The sequence below is a fragment of the Leptonychotes weddellii genome, chromosome X (assembly GCF_054177405.1).
Source record: "Leptonychotes weddellii isolate Sample4059 chromosome X, ASM5417740v2, whole genome shotgun sequence".
Lineage (NCBI taxonomy): Eukaryota > Metazoa > Chordata > Mammalia > Carnivora > Phocidae > Leptonychotes > Leptonychotes weddellii.
In genome coordinates, this window is record NC_138385.1 from 57082991 (window position 1) to 57099094 (window position 16104).

The following is a 16104-nucleotide window of genomic DNA, read 5'->3' on the forward strand; positions in this document are numbered from 1 at the left end:
CATGTTTCCTAAGGCACAGATCTAATCCTGAGGCTGCCCCAGTGCCTGTCACGGCAAGTCCTTTCTCCTCAACCTGGGATTCAGGCCTCCCATGCTCTCCTTTACCGACTTTAGCTAACTTTATAGTACTTGCTGGTCCCCAGATTTGTCCAGCATTCTCTTGCCTCCACTGACTACCTCCCATCATACCCTATTCCTGCCTGTTTGCAATCACCCTGTCTTTCAAGACCCTAATTCTCTCTACTGGATGCGAATCTTCTCAGAATCCCAAACACATTTTATTTCCTTCATTCAAGAAACATGAATGGAGCACCCATTATTTTCCAGGCCCTATGCTAGGAGCTGTAGGTAAGATAAATATGAATAAAACAGTATTCTTCCCTTGTGGAGCTCTGGGGCCAGAAAGACAAATGTAACTAACTCTAAATCCCTATCAGGCTGCCTCTGACTCCCATCCTAGGGGCCTTTCTCCTCAGCTTGTAAATATACTTAAGACCCTCCCATCTTAAATCACCCACCCTATGTCAAACTCCTAAAATAAAAAGTGTATTCATGGGCGCCTGGGTGGTCAGTCGTTAGGCATCTGCCTTCGGCTCAGGTCATGATCCCAAGGTCCTGGGATCGAGCCCCGTGTCAGGCTCCCTGCTCCACGGGAAGCCTGCTTCTCTCTCTTCCACTCCCCCTGCTTGTGTTCCCTCTCTTTCTGTCTCTCTCTCTCTCTCTGTCAAATAAATAATAAAATTTTTTTTTAAAAGTGTATTCGTACCATCATTCTCATCTCCACTTCCTCCCATTCTGACTCTCCAGTCGTTGTCCACACCCTCCAGTGACTTGGCTACAGCAAAGCTCTCCTTCCCATGGACAAATCAGAGGACTGCCCTCTTTTTACTTAATCCCTCGGTGATATCTCAAACTGTCACCAGAACTGTTTCCACTCACTCTGTAGTAAGCCTCCCTGCCAGCCAATTCTCGTCCAATTCTTTTATGTCACTGACGACTCCCAAATCTCTAACACATATCCCATATTGTATGCCCAACCTCTCTCCTAAATACCAGAGCACTATATCATCAGGATCCTGACCCTCAAAATGCTTCCTGCTGAACTACCCCCCCACACGTACACCTTACCATGAGCCCCTGTTCTCTGCCTGTACCCCTCATCTCATTAATGTGTCTCCTACACAGTCAGAAATCCTTGACTCTTCTTCCTTATTTTCCATATCCAGTTCATTGTTTAGTCTTATTAATATCTTTTCAGTTTTTCAATATCTCCATTCCTCCCACAACTCTTGGGGTTCCGACCCAGATACCACTCAGCATGGCTCTAGCACCAGACTTCTCACTGGTCTCCCTATTTGCATTCCTCCCCTCAAATGCTGTTCCAGTCTCCACACTGTAGCCAGTGAGTCTTCTAAAGGACACAGCTGGGCGCCTGGGTGGTTCAGTCGTTAAGCATCTGCCTTCGGCTCAGGTCATGATCCCAGGGTCTTGGGATCGAGCCCCGCATCGGGCTCCCTGCTCCACGGGAAGCCTGCTTCTCCCTCTCCCACTACCCCTGCTTGTGTTCCCTCTCTTGCTGTGTCTGTCTCTCTGTCAAATAAATAAATAGAATCTTTAAAAAAATAAAAATTTTAAAAAAAAGGACACAACTGACCTATCCATTCCTTCATTTATAAGCTCCCCCAAGTCTTCATTTCCTTATCCCACAAATAGTTACTTACCAAACACTAGATGCAAGCACTGATTTGGGAACTGGCCATACAGCAGAGAGCAAAACAATGTTCTGCCCTCATGAACCTTCTAGTCTGGAATAAGGCCAAATGCCTGAATGTGGGGAGCGGGCAGCACCCACTGCGAAACTCATGCCTGCCTTCCGGCCTCATGGCCTAATTCTCCTTATGTCCTACCCTCGAGCCATGTCACATTAATTTCAGTGCCTAAAATGTGCTGTTCAATTCTGCACTCCCTGCCTCTGTCCAGGCTCTCTTGGGAATGCCTCCCTCCCCACCACCATACCCCATTTGCAGACCCCACCCCCCCAACACACGCGTGCGCACACACAATCACTTATTCTGAGGTGATTTAGAGGCTCCTATAGATAGTGCTGATCTCCAGAATGACCTGGGTTCAAATCTCAGCCCTACACATGCTGTGTGTGTGACCTCTGTCAAGTTATCTGACTGTCCTGCGCTTCAAATCTTCATCTTAAAATGGAAATAATTATAGTACCTCACAACTTGGTTGTGAGAACTAAGTTAGCCAATCCATAAAAAGACACTTTAGGTGCCTGACACATATAAGCCTTTAATAAATGTTTTTATTACTTTCATCTTCAGTATTATGGTGATACCTCTCATCACACTATTCTGTAATAATTCTTCCTTCTAAACACGTCTTAACTGTCTTTGTAACCCAATGAACTTTGTCAGGCACACAGTAGGCACTTAATAAATATTGAAGAAAGGATAAAAGGACTGGCAGCTCCAGGTGTGTGGCTTGGTTTCCTGTGACCAAATTGGACTATGAAGGAATAAAAGCACATCTAAGACTTCTTGTGAATATCTTCTTGACCGAATACCTAAGTGTGTGTACACTGTTGGCATTGCGTGAGCAAGAGCTGGGGAGGAGTGACCAAGAAAAGGGCCTTGAGCTGGGCTGACCTGAATGAGAACTGAGCTATTTCATTTCTTTATTCATTGACTCTTGGGTCGAGAAAGGACCAACTACCCTAAAGTCGCCATTACCTTCAGTTCCCATGCCTCAGCCCCCACTTCATACTTTCCATTTGCTTCCTTCCCACTACTATGTTCCCCTCAAAAATGTATAAACTGAAACTCAGAAAGCAAAAGGAGTGCTGAGGGAAAAGGGGAAGGGGTGGAGAAGGGTTAGCACCTCCCTCCTTCCTTTGCTGAGATCAAAGCCAGCGTTTTGACTGGAAGGCCAGCTGGCCTCTTTCATCCCCGCTCCACCTGTCTGGGAATGGGATTGCTGCTTGCCCATTTCCTTTCCTCTTCAGGGCTGCAGGGCAGTTTCAGGGTGGGGCCTCAAGCTATTTCTAGTGCTGGCCAAATCCCTCCACCCCAATATCTCCTTTGCCTTATGTGATCAGATTTCCTTTCCACCTCTCCAGTTAACAAGTGTTAGGAGCATAGGGCAGGAAACTGTGAGAGAAGTTCAGTTTCTCCACAGGCCCTAGGCGGAGCTAACGGTTTGGGCAAGTAGAGAGGACACTGGGGCTGCTGGGCTTTGTCTAGCAGGAGGAACAGGTTCTTCTTTCTGCATAGCTACCCCAAGTACTTGACCCAACATCCCCCGGGGTATGGGTGCGGCAACAGTTAGGCAAGGGCCTCTTGCCTCAGGAGAAGGGAATTCACATTTGCCGAAGTCCTACTATGTTCTGGGCCCTTGCTAGGCCCTTTTGTTTGTACGATCTCAGTGGTTTCTAGCAATCCTGCCAGGTCAGCATTTATTATCACCCCTCTGGTAGCAATGACAAAAGAGAGATCGAGCAGCTCGCCTGAGGCACATGACGAAATCCCGATAGAACATCCAGCTCTGTCTGACTCTAAAGACAGTGCTCTTTCCGCCTCATCATGCTGCCTCAAGAGGCCCGAAAAGCTGTTAATGCTCTGAGTTGGCTCTTTGCATTATTCCCCAGAATTCACTGGCCAGCCAGCTAAATCTTTCGTGAATGAATTTCATTCAACATAACTTTAAAATGAAGGTTTAAGGAGACCCTTTGATGACTTGAGTTCAATTCTACAAAGAATGTGACAGAAGTTTCTGCCTCTGCAGAGTTCATAGTCTAGTAGAAAAGAGTTAACAACTGCCAGAATAAAAGCATAATATAACACAGAAACAGAGAAACGCCATGAGAGAGACAGAGCAGGGAAGAGGGCAACACCTCTTTGCCTTCGATGTCAGCCTCCACCTTCTGGGTGCCTGTCACTTCCCTCAGCCCCAAACAGAGCCTCCTAAGGCTGGGACCAGGCAGCTGCCATGTCGACCTGGATCACAGAACAGGGAATTTCTTAAATCATCTGTGTCCCCTCGCCTAAGAATAGTGCAAATAAGCAGGACCTGGGAATACTCTTTCATTGGCAAAGGTGGAGAGATGTTTAGGAACCCAGTCTTGGTTATTACCTGCAGCCAGCCTGCCTCAGCAAAGAATGGGTTATTCATGGGTTAGTCAAAGCCAGGTGCTAATGCAGCCAGATCAAGAGGCTCAATCCCAGTGAAACTGAGTTCTGTTATATAAGAGTCAGTTCTGGCCGCAGTTGACCATCTTGCAACCGCCGTGCTCTTTGTCAAAGGAACTAAAGCAGGAAAGTATGGGTCACCACATTGTGGGCATTCACAATGCAGACATATTGTTTCAAACACTCGGCCCTAAACAGACAGCTCACAGCATGTCTTGCTGACAGAGGATCAGCAGTGATCCTCTGCCTTCATAGATGGAGGCAGAACATTCCCTCCTCCTGTATCTCAGTGAGGCACCCTGCCTCTGATTTTTATAGCACCTCGATGCTAGGGGTTTGGGTCCTCTCCCAGAGTGGCTACTTCATTGCAGCTGCCTTTCTTCTGCTGCTCTCTCTAAATCCATCTTTTCATACCTGTGAAATGAGTGTACTACTTGAGGTCCACCCTCTGGAGGAAAAGAGGTCGCCTAAGGAGAGAGGGCAACACCTGTTTGAAGCCTTCTCTTCCAGAGCCAAGCCCACGAGATCCTTGAACTTGGACTGAAGGGCCCTCCTTAACTAAAAATACAAACCCTTCAGGTTTCTTTGATCATATTGGGGGGTTAGTTTCTGGATGTTTCCCCCAGGTAACCCCTCTTGTCTCTTCCATATATGGGTTTGGTGAAGACGATTTCCACTCAAGGCTTCTTCTATCTCCAGAACTCGGGGCTTCAGGCATCAGAGAGTAATGATTCCAGCAGGAAGGAACAAGGCCCCTCTTTCCTTTCAATGTTAGTCCATAAAAAAAAAGGCATTATAATAAGCATTGGGACAGTCTTGGGCATTTTCCTTTTAACTAAATGTGCAGAGTTTTCAATCATGGATGTGCAAAAGCCATTTACCCATTAAATTACTCCCATGGACTCCACAAAGGTGCTGTTAGAATCCTTAGAGATCATTCCACAACCTCTCCCATAGTGCCAGATAAACATCCAGACTCTTCACAAGGATAATTCGGTGGCAGTGGCAATAACCCTGGGCTTCTCTGAATGACATCAAATTCAGGACACATCCAGATCCCTTTTTTCATGTGCTCTCTACCATTTTTCCCATGGAATTTGAATCCCCCTGTTTTACTTACTGCCTAACAATATCACTATTGAAAGCACATAATGTTAAGGACCATATGCTCTCTCTCCAGAGAGTATGCACAAATACTATTTCTGTTAAAAACTAAACAGAAATAGTAGTTTTGCATACTTCCCATTCAAGGACTTATCCCAATTGAATGATTCCCTTTGTCGTGGACTGTTTTTCCCCAAGCGGGCCCTAATAGAGAAGCTGAATCAGATATTGTGACTTACCAGTGGGTCACAAGGAATCATCTAGTGAGCTAGAAATAGAATCCAGAAACCTTTATTTTGATTCCCTGAATTTAAAAAACAAATAAACTCTACTACAGAGAAAGAAAAACTGGAGGAACTAGGCTTGCTTGACATTCCTGGGTCAGGGAATTCAGGGCAACCAAAACTAACAGGCAACTGCCATAGTCTATGAGGCTCAAGGAGGTGAGTAAGACCTAGGTGCTGCCTGCCCTCAAGTTGCTGACAACCCAGTGCAGGGAGATCAGGTCACTGTTGAAAAATCTCTATCCGGTGCAGCATGTGCTTATGAAGACCTAGTGGATCCCAGAGGAGGTCTTGCCCATCTTCATAGTCCCCCCAGCAGCAAGCACTATTTGTTGAACAAAGGCCAAAAAAAAAAAAAAAAAGAGGTACCAACAGAACACTCTGGGGGTTGGTGGAAAATAAGGGACAGCTTTGTGAAGGAGGTGACATTTGAGCTGTGCCTGGAAGGATGGGGAGGTTTTTCGCAGGCAGCAGGAATTGAGGGGAGGGCCTTTGCAGCCTGAACAAAGAGCAGTGGCCAAGATCCTAAGGGGGGGACAAAGCATGGTGTGATTTAGGAGAGCCCAGAGCAAGCCAATGTGGCTAGACAAGAGGGGTCAGTAAGAACTAAGGCTGGAGGTTTTGAACAAGAGGAATGGTACCACCAGGACAGGGCTGCCCGCTGCATCATCCTGCCCGGCCCACCTAGGCCTCCCTTGCCTTGTCAATAGTGGTGGTTTTCTTTTGATTGTTCTGTGTGTATGTGGTTTGGTTTGGAGGTTTTCTGTGGTTTAGTTTGTTTTTTGGCCTTTCCCTTTTCCTTACAGTTTTTCACAGCATATGGTCCTGATTATGTGTTGGAAATCACGCCAAGCTGCCGGCCAGACCGCAATGAGCCCCACCGAGTCCAGCAAATCCTCAACTACATCAAAGGTGAGCACCACCCCTCAAGCCCCGCCCTCCTCATTCCACCCAGCTTGCGGTGGCCCATCAGTGGGGGCTTCCCCAAATACCATTTGTCTTTTGGTGGCTAAGCATTTCACTGACTTAGAAGGGAAACATCTTCTTGGCCTGATAGCTTGTAGTTGGAATTCCACACTGGTCACTCTCCCTGGAATTGTCATTTGGCCAGCTAATGTCACCTTCAGGGGGACAAAAGGTTTATCTTTAGGCACCTCCAGTGAAAAACCAGTTCTGAAGTGTGCCCTGGAACCCTTTTTCTTTTAAAAAAGCAAAAGTAAAACGGTCTTTAAGATGAGGGAAGTTCAAGCCGCTTCAGACTTAGGGTAGCGGGGAGGAGGGGCTCACAGACGTTGTGTTCCAGTGTAGTTCCTTGGTCCAATATGGCCTTGAGAGACTGCGGGCCTACAATGGATAGTCAGGATTCTGGTGCCCTGAGAGTGGACTCCCCAGTCTTACCCAGAGCACTGGAGACGGACCTGCTGCCCTATCCTGCCCTTCCCTCCGGCTGGCCTGCAACTATTCTGGCTTCTGGCCAGAAGGAAAATGGCAGTCATCAGGTTATTCTAGAATATCTTGATCACACTTCCACTAGCTGTTTGGGGATGCTGCCCTTAGCTTTCCAGTAGCCCCTCTGCAAACCCCAGCTGCCACTCCACAACTCAGTTCCCTTTCTCTACAGTATTGTAAAATCGTTTTGGCACCCGTTTTCCTGTTTACTTGAATTTGCATGTGTGTGTGCATATTTTTTGGATCCTAATTATTGGTAGAGTCAAGAGGCTAAGGGTATCATATTGCCCATCTTGGAGCGTGAAATTCCCATGTTTATTCATATAACGACCAAGATAGCAGCAATTCTTCTACCTTTGACTCCCTCATTGGAATAGAATCCGGCATGAAAGGGAGGCCTGTTCTGTACCAGAGTTAGTCTGAGGAAACGAGTTGTGTCCTAGGGGGGTCTTTGCTAAGGGTTATGTTAAGGCCCGAAACTCTAGTAGAGCCCGGTGTGTGACAACAGCCAAGTCCTTAGGCAGGGACTCCACGTCCCAGGCTCCTTTGGCCAGAGAAAATTTTCTAAGCTCACAAGTCACAGACTTGTAAGGTTATGCTCACAGCAATGCTTATTGCCTCTCTGAGGTGTCCCGTAGCCCTCAGCCTTCTCCTGGCCCTGTAGTTTCAAGCCACCTCCCTCTGGCTTCAGGGTAGATACCAACCCCACAAATCCTCACTTCCTAACCAAGTCCTCCTCCCTTGTACAGTCTTTTTTTTGTTTTGTTTTAAGATTTTATTTATTTATTTGACAGAGAGAGACACAGCGAAAGAGAGAACATAAGCAGGGGGAGTGGGAGAGGGAGAAGCAGGCTTCCCGCTGAGCAGGGAGCCCCACACGGGGCTTGATCCCAGGACTCCGGGATCATGACCCAAGCAGAAGGCAGACGCTCAACGACTGAGCCACCCAGGCGCCCCCTCCCTTGTACAGTCTTTAAGGCCTCTAAACTCCTTCTGTTCCTGGCCCTTTGCCAGTCCTTCTCACCATGCTGCAGCCCTGATTAACACTGATGCTCCCACCCTAATTTCCTCCTGCCCCTCACAGCCCCAGACACCTTTCCTGTTTCCTTTGGGACTGATCCTGGACCAACCTCTCTTACCCATCCTCCTTCAACCTTGCCATTTTCCCCCATCCAGGCTCTAAATCCTGGTAGAGCACAAACAAATAGAAACAGAGAAACTAAACAAGCCTCTGCAGCTTCTTGCTCACACCTACGTGTGTGCAGATATCTGTATGCCCTCATGCTTTCCTGCACACGTACCCAGACACATATCTCCAGACTGGTGACATCTTGCTATTGAGGAAATGGAAATGACAAGCGAGAGAAGACATAAGGGAGGTAATTCAAAGGAGAGAGAACTAGGAAAGGTAAGAAACCCAAAAGAGGAATAAATTTTTAAAAGACCTGAGATAAGGGGCACCTGGGTGGCTCAGTCGTTAAGCATCTGCCTTCGGCTCAGGTCATGATCCCAGGGTGCTGGGATCGAGCCCCACATCGGGCTCCCTGCTGAGCAGGGAGCCCGCTTCTCCCTCTCCCTCTGCCCCTCCACCCTGCTCATGCTCTCTGTCACTCTCTCTCTCAAATAAATAAATAAAATCTTTAAAAAAAAAAAAAAGACCTGAGATAAAAGATTAGTTTGAGGGTTGGGGAAAAAATAATAGAAAATCTTAGCGGACATGTAAGTTACATGTAAGTCAAGATTTTTGAAAGATCCTAACAGGTTAAAGCAATTTTCTGATTGTAGCACAATGACATTAAACTGAGAGAAAATGTATGGACCAGGAATTGGGTCCTCAGAAGCAATTGGACCACACACAAGATGGGAAGATGTGGCTCAGCAGCATTTTGTCTGAAAGAGCTAGGAATTTTAGTCAGTGTGGACCTCATTGTGAGTCTCCAGGACAAGTTGGCCTCCAAAAGATGCTGATGCAGTATCAACCTCACTTTAAAAGGGTTCTAGGCAAATAAGAGCACGTTACTGGTCAGTCAGGATGGGGAAAGGACTATAGACCAGGCTCCAAGAGGTCTGGTTGGAGGAGCTGGGGCTTTTGGAGAAAAGAAGACCCAGGGGGACGTGGTCTTTACTTCATATCTCCAAGAGGCTGTCACAGAGCAGAGGGTGTAGACAGAGTCTATGTGGTCACAGGGCACAGAGCTAGGACCCATGGGTAAATATTATAAAAAAGGCAAATTTGTATTCAGTAGAAGGAGGAATTTTCTAACATTTTGAGCTATCCAAACGAGCAGGCTGCCCAAAAAGGAATGAGGTCTCTGTTGCTAGAGATATGCAAGTAGAGGCTAGATAGTCACTTGACTGTCGTATCATGGAAGGGCTCCTGCATTGGGGGAGGGCAATTGTACTAAATTATTGTTAAGGTTCCTTCTAATCCTAAGATCCTAGGATGCTGTATGTTAAAAATGAGAAAATAGAAAAACAATAAAAAGAATAAGATGAGAGTGCAGGGGTTGGTAGATGAGTCACAGTTGTTGGGGCAGGGGTGGGGGGAGTTAATACTGTGTAGAGGAAAGAATTGATGAGAAGAAAAGAAATTAAATGGCTGAGAGTGGGTGGGGAGGAGCCAGGGAGGGCAGACAGCAAGTAGACTGGCTATAGAATACTAGGAGTGTTCAGATTTTCCATTTAGCCATCTCTTTCATATTGACAAAGTCTTGTGTTCTAGCCATGCAAATGAGCAGAGCACACAAGTCCAGAACCAAAAAGAAACTCAGCTAAACCAAGAAGAAATGAGGCTAGAAAGAAGTCCAAATGTTGCTAAAAATGGCCAGGCTAACCTGCTATACTGAGACCGTGCCCCTCCAGCCTGGTGACGCATACTGCCATCAGATAGTGCGTTGCCATGACAATGGTCAGTGTGGAAAAGCTGCTGAATTTTCTACATTCTGAAAGATTTCCCTGAACCTGCCTACATGACTTGTCATTTGTTCTTGCATATAAAAACCTCAGCGAGGCTGGCCATTTCTTGCTGCCCTCCTTCCCCCATATTAAAAACAAGGGAGAGGGGAGGCATGGATTGATTTGGGAAGATGGAATGGCAACGATGGAGTGGATGGATTAAGCTCCACTCTATGGGAGGGAGCTTAGCCAGCATGTATCAGTTGAATTTGTTCAGCCTTTGAGCTTGTGTTTTTTTCTCTTTCTCACCACATCCCTTAGAAGCACAAAAGATGGGATTTTTAACCTACTGAAGCTCAAACCTGGGGAGGTTCATCTTATAGAGATACATTCCATGTGCCACAGGTTGACTGGAGGGAAAGGCAAATTTAGACCTCACCTTATCCCATCTTTATTGTCCATTAGTCTTTCCAAGAGGAAAAAAAAAAGACAAAAATAAAACCTTGGAGAGTCGATTCAAGCTGTTAGCTTTATACAGGGAAAAGCTATGTTTTGCTCTAACAAATTGCTCTTCTCATGCCAGTGAATCTCAAAGATATGTGTCAGTGTTCACAAGGAAGTGTGGATCGCTCAGCCTAGCTCATGCCCATGCTCACTACTGAAAAATCATCCTCACACCATCCTCATGTGCTCAGACTTGTTTGCCTTTCCTCTGGTTGACGTACTCCAGAAGAGTTGGCTCACACCGAGCCTTCCAGAGTTGGAATGGTGCTGATGTGATCAATCCCCAGGGGTGGCTAGCTCCCCAAGCCTGCCTGGCTCTGTGTGAGGAAACAGGGGTAGAGTTTTTCTAGTCCCTAGTACTGATGACATTTGAATGGAGTAAAGGTCCCTAGGGGGCCAAAAGCTTCTCGTTGCAACCCAGACCCAACCTTCTGTGGCTGAGTGCAGAGGGAGGGTGAGTTGTGCATGCACGAGTACGTGTTGACATTGTAATTGGAGGTTACAACTCACTTGCTGTGCGTTCCCAGACTGTACCCCAAGTTTGCCTGGAATAGAAAAGGAGACAAATATGGCCAGGAGGTAAGAAGGAGGTGGAGGGGGAAGACACAAGAGGGAAGGGAAGGCCTTGTGCACATCTGCCTTTTCTGACCCTTAATGAAGGAGGCTGAGTTGGCATCTCATACAGTGCAGGGTTGGGGAGATGGACCAGCCAACTGATGTGGGTATAAGGGAGAGAAAACACAGGTGAAATAATAAGAGCAATAGCTACTATTGCTCTATTGCATCTATTACAGATGAGGAAACTGAGGCTCAGAGAGGATAAGTGACTTGGCCAAGGTCACATTTGTTCATTCATTCAGCAAGCAATTACTAAGCACCTACTATGTGCCGCACACTGTGCTAATAGGTGGTAGAGCACACACTTGAACCCTGGTCTTTTGGAATGGGGCTTTGGAGTCAGGCTGTTTGTCCTTTCTAGTGCCCCTCTTCTCTTTGCAGTGTTTCCCTGCCAGGTCTATTCGTCGTACCTCATTTTTCCAATCTCATTTTTTTTAAACCCCCCTGCTTTTTCCAGTTGCCCCTGGTAACCTCTTCCCACCCTTCACTGCATACCCAGCTCCTTCCATGTAGCTGATCCAAAGCACCTAAAATCGGATGTCTCCTTGGAAATGGGAGGAAGACAGCCATGAGCAGCACTTGAAATTCTGGCCTCTGACTTTTAATGTTCTCTAGCCCCCTACGTCTGCCATGCTCCCATCACCCTACCATACTATCATTGAACCTTTCTACTCCATTTTGAGCTGAGTAGAGAAGTAAAAGAGGACAAAAGGTGGAAGGAGCCAACCCATCCAGCTCCTGCTACCTGAAGTGTGCTGTGTTCACCAGCCCCACTCTGCTATTTACAGTTCCATGGCCCCAAGATGCGGCCCTCTGCACATCTGTTGGTAATATTCTCAGGAACACCATTGTGCTGAGTGTAAGCTGCACCTCCTCAGGCAATTTGAAGTCTGGGATTGACATTCTTCTAAGGACTAGGAATTAGAACATCAGGTCTGGACATGTCCAAGGCCTGCTGAAGCTCCAAGCTTGAAGCAGGGCTCCTGCCTGGTGGGTCTCTACACCATAGAAACTCAGCTTACTTCTACACCTTCTCTTGTTTCCCGAGAAGCCATGAGGATAAGTTGAAAGGCAGGGTTGGTCCCAAGACAGACTGACCATCTGCTTTAGGGCTTCTTAGGATTTGGAGCAGGGTTGTGGAGGACATCCAATGTGCATTACTTCAGGGGAAGATCTCTGTGATGTCCACTCCTTATCTTCCCTTGCCATCCCCTGTCCCTTTATTCTTCTCCAGCCCACTGTGGTTCTTTCCAAGAGCCTACCACCAGCCTGGCTTCCCCATTGACCAGGTTCCTGTCTTGTTTCACTAAAGAGTAAAAGAATTGGAAAGGTTTGTTGTTGCTGTTGTTCAACAGAAAGAGAAGTTATAAAAATGTCATGCTGAAGGGCACCTGGGTGGCTCAGTCGGTTAAGCGTCTGCCTTTGGCTCAGGTCATGATCCCAGGGTCTTGGAATCGAGCCCCACATTGGGCTCCCTGCTCAACGGGGAGCCTTCTCCCTCTCCCTCTGCTGCTCCCCCTGCTTGTGCTTGCTCTCTCCATCTCTCTCTCTCTGTATCAAATAAATAAATAAAATCTTTTAAAAAATGTCATGCTGAAAATCTTATAAATTCTGAAATAAATATGGATACTGCTCCCCAAAGTCACAGTAACTTAGACAACAGCTTTTATTTTTTTTTTAAAGATTTTATTTATTTCTTTGAGAAACAGAGAGAGCATGAGCAGGGTGAGAGGCAGAGGGAGAAGAAGACTCCCCACCAAGCAGGGAGCCCGATGCGGGGCTCAATGTGGGGCTCGATCCCAGGAGTCCCCTGATCATGACCTGAGCCAAAGGCAGACACCCAACCAACTGAGCCACCCAGGCGCCCCTAGACAACAGCTTTTAACAAACCATGAAAACCCTTGGTGGATTACTTATGAAGACACCAAATACCGACATAAATCCAGGAGGTAGGAGCTACCATTATTGAAAGCCAACTGTGCTATACCATATGCTGGATTCTTTACATATATGATCTCATTTAATCTTCACAATTACCTCATAAGGTAAGAAACTGGTGTCCAAAGACATGGTGTAACATGCCCATAGTTATGTAACAAGTAAGTGGTGCCCTCAGGATTTGAATCCAGACCCAGTGCCGTCTGCTTCATAACAGTATTGCTCAGTCAAGTCTCCTCATCATCCCCTGTCTGCTTTTTTCAACTGCCCCTAGTAAACTCTTTCCACCCTGCAATGTCTCCCAAAGTAAGGCTGTGAACCAGCTTAATTTTTTTTAAGATTTTATTTTATTTTATTTATTTATTTATTTATTTATTTATTTATTTATTTATTTATTTGACAGAGAGATAGGGAGAGCAGGAACACAAGCAGGGGGAGTGGAAGAGGGAGAAGCAGGCTTCCCGCCGAGCAAGGAGCCCGATGCGGGGCTCGATCCCAGGACCCTGGGATCATGATGTGAGCTGAAGGCAGACGCTTAACAACTGAGCCACCCAGGCGCCCCAAACCAGGTTAATTTTAAGAAGTATGATTATGTCTCTGCTTCAGAGCCCAACTAAATCAATCAATGAATATCTTTTGGAACCTCCCATGTTCTTAGTGCCATGAGAGGTATGAGAAGTATAAAACATGGTCTCTGCCTCTAATAAACAGCTGAGAAGTTTAGGGAAGGAGACAAAATTAACTCCCTTATACAGATCAGGATATAATAAGGCTGATACTATGTAGAAGCAGGGGAGCAAGATTTTAGGGAGACTGCTTTCAAAGGTCTTGGAGGATTTAAATTGATAAGAATGGGGAAGTGCTCGTAAGTGAGGGAAACTCAAATAGGTGAGTGCCAGGGGCAGGTTGCAAGTTCCCTTGAATTTCAGGCTGAGTAGCCCATATTGGATACAATAAACTGACAGCCATTCTAGGTTCTGGAATTAGGACATAACATGATGCAGTGATATTTGGATGAATCATGGTGGTATTCCAAGAGTGAGCCTGCAAGGGCCTGGACCAGAACAGTGGTATTAGGATATTTCCTATCCTATTCCTCCCAAATGGCTGAGAGTTGTTTGGAAGACAGTATCAACAACACTTGAAAGTAGGTCATGTATAGGGGATCAAAAAGAAAGGAAGAAGTAAAGATGATTCTGAGCTTTCCAGCCTGGATACCAACTGGGATAGGGAGCCATTGGAGGAGGACGGATAGTTTTACAGAAACATACACTTGATGTGTTCTATTTTGATATGTTGAATTTGAGGTATGATACATGGTCTCAAATACATCTACATGGAAGATTTGTTGCAGCCAATTAAAAAGAAATTTTTAAAGACAATTTGATGGCACAAAATTATTGTCATGATAATAATATTAAGTAAAAAAAAAGGATACAAAGTTATTTAATACCATATAGTCTCAATTTTGTAGATATAATGGGTGTGTGAGTATGTGAATATGCACAGAGAAACACCAGAAGGAAATATAACAAAAATGCTAACAGTAGTTACTTTGGTGGTAGGACTGGAATTATAGGTATTTTTTTTACTTGTTCTTTATTCTTTTTTTTGTATTTTTCAAAATTTCTACCATGAATATGTGTTGCTTTTTTATTCAGAAAAAAGTAATACATGTTTGGGGTTTTATTTTTTTAATATTTATATATTTATTTGAGAGAGAGAAAGCACAAGTGGGAGGGGCAGGGAGAGGGAGAAAGAATCTCAAGCAGACACACTGAGCATGGAGCCTGATGGGGGGCTCAATCCCACAACCCCGAGATCGTGACCTGAGCTGAAACCGAGTCAGACACTCAACCGACTGTGCCACCCAGGCACCCCTACATGTTTGAGTTCTTAATTATTGTTGTTGTTGTTGTTATTGTTATTACTTTATCAGACCTAATGTCCCAATTTTTGGTTTACAAAACCTGGCCACTGCCCTGCACACAGCTGGAAAGATAGGGACTGGAGAGTGAGCATTTTACATGTCTCAGGTGCTGTTTCCTTTCTTAGGGACCTCTAGTAATTCTAAGGTGCTTCCATCTGTCTGCTCAAGGGAGCAGATTTTCCCTTGACTCATGATGTAAAGCCTCTTTTGTCTAGTAGAAGGGTATAAAGTCCAGATAGCTCCCTAGGACCACATTCCTTTCCAAAATTCTCATTCACTCCAAGGCAACGGTCTTTCTGAGTTTTCTCTTCTGCTCCATTGAGCTATGTGTTTATTCCTCCTCTACAGTCTTGATTACTCTAGCTATATAATAAACCTTAAATCAGGTAGAGTGATTCCTCTTTCTTCTTTTTCAAAATTGCTTTAGCTTATACTAATTCCTTTGCTTTCCATATAAGCTTTAGAATAATCTTGTCTATATCTACAAAATACCTTACTGTGATTTTGTTAGGAATCGTGTTAAACCTGAATATCAGTTTGGGAAGAATTGACATCTTTATTGCATCGAATCTTCCAATCCATGAACACAGTTTGTTTCTCCAATTATTTAGAACTTTTTTTATTTCCTTCTTCAGCATTTGTAATTTTCAGCATACAGATACTAAACAGGTTTTGTACACAAGTTTTTCTTTGAGTTATTGTATTTTTCATTTTGGTTTCCATGTGTTAATTGTTACTGTATAGAAATACAGTTTTGGGAGTGCCTGGGTGGCTCAGTCGTTAAGCGGCTGCCTTCAGCTCAGATCATGATCCCATGATGTCCCACATCGGGCTCCCTGCTCCGCGGAAAGCCTGCTTCTCCCTCTCCCGCTCCCCCTGCTTGTGTTCCTGCTCTCCCTCTCTCTCTCCCTGCCAAATAAATAAATCTTTAAAAAAAAGAAATACAGTTTTTGTATGTTGCACTTATATCCTGTGACGCTGCTGAACTCATGTATTAGTTCTGTTTTCTTATAGATTCCTCAGGATTTTCTACATAGATCACCACTCATCTACAAATAGAGACAGTTTTATTTCTTCCTTTCTGATCTTTATGCTTTTTGTTTCCTTTTCTTACTTTATTGCACTGGCTTAGACTTCCAATATTATGTTAAGTAAGAATGGTGAGAGAAGACATCCTTGCCTT

The 16104-nt window shown here is 45.3% G+C and overlaps 1 protein-coding gene across 2 annotated transcripts in view; it reads left to right on the forward strand.

The window, feature by feature from the left end:
• HDAC8 (histone deacetylase 8) overlaps positions 1 to 16104 on the forward strand; it is a 214312-nt gene that overhangs the window by 179997 nt on the left and 18211 nt on the right. For both annotated transcript variants that reach the window (XM_081808657.1, XM_081808659.1), the window contains one exon: positions 6394 to 6499. In XM_081808657.1, coding sequence (XP_081664783.1) covers positions 6394 to 6499 — 106 coding nt within the window. The remainder of the gene's footprint in view (positions 1 to 6393; positions 6500 to 16104) is intronic.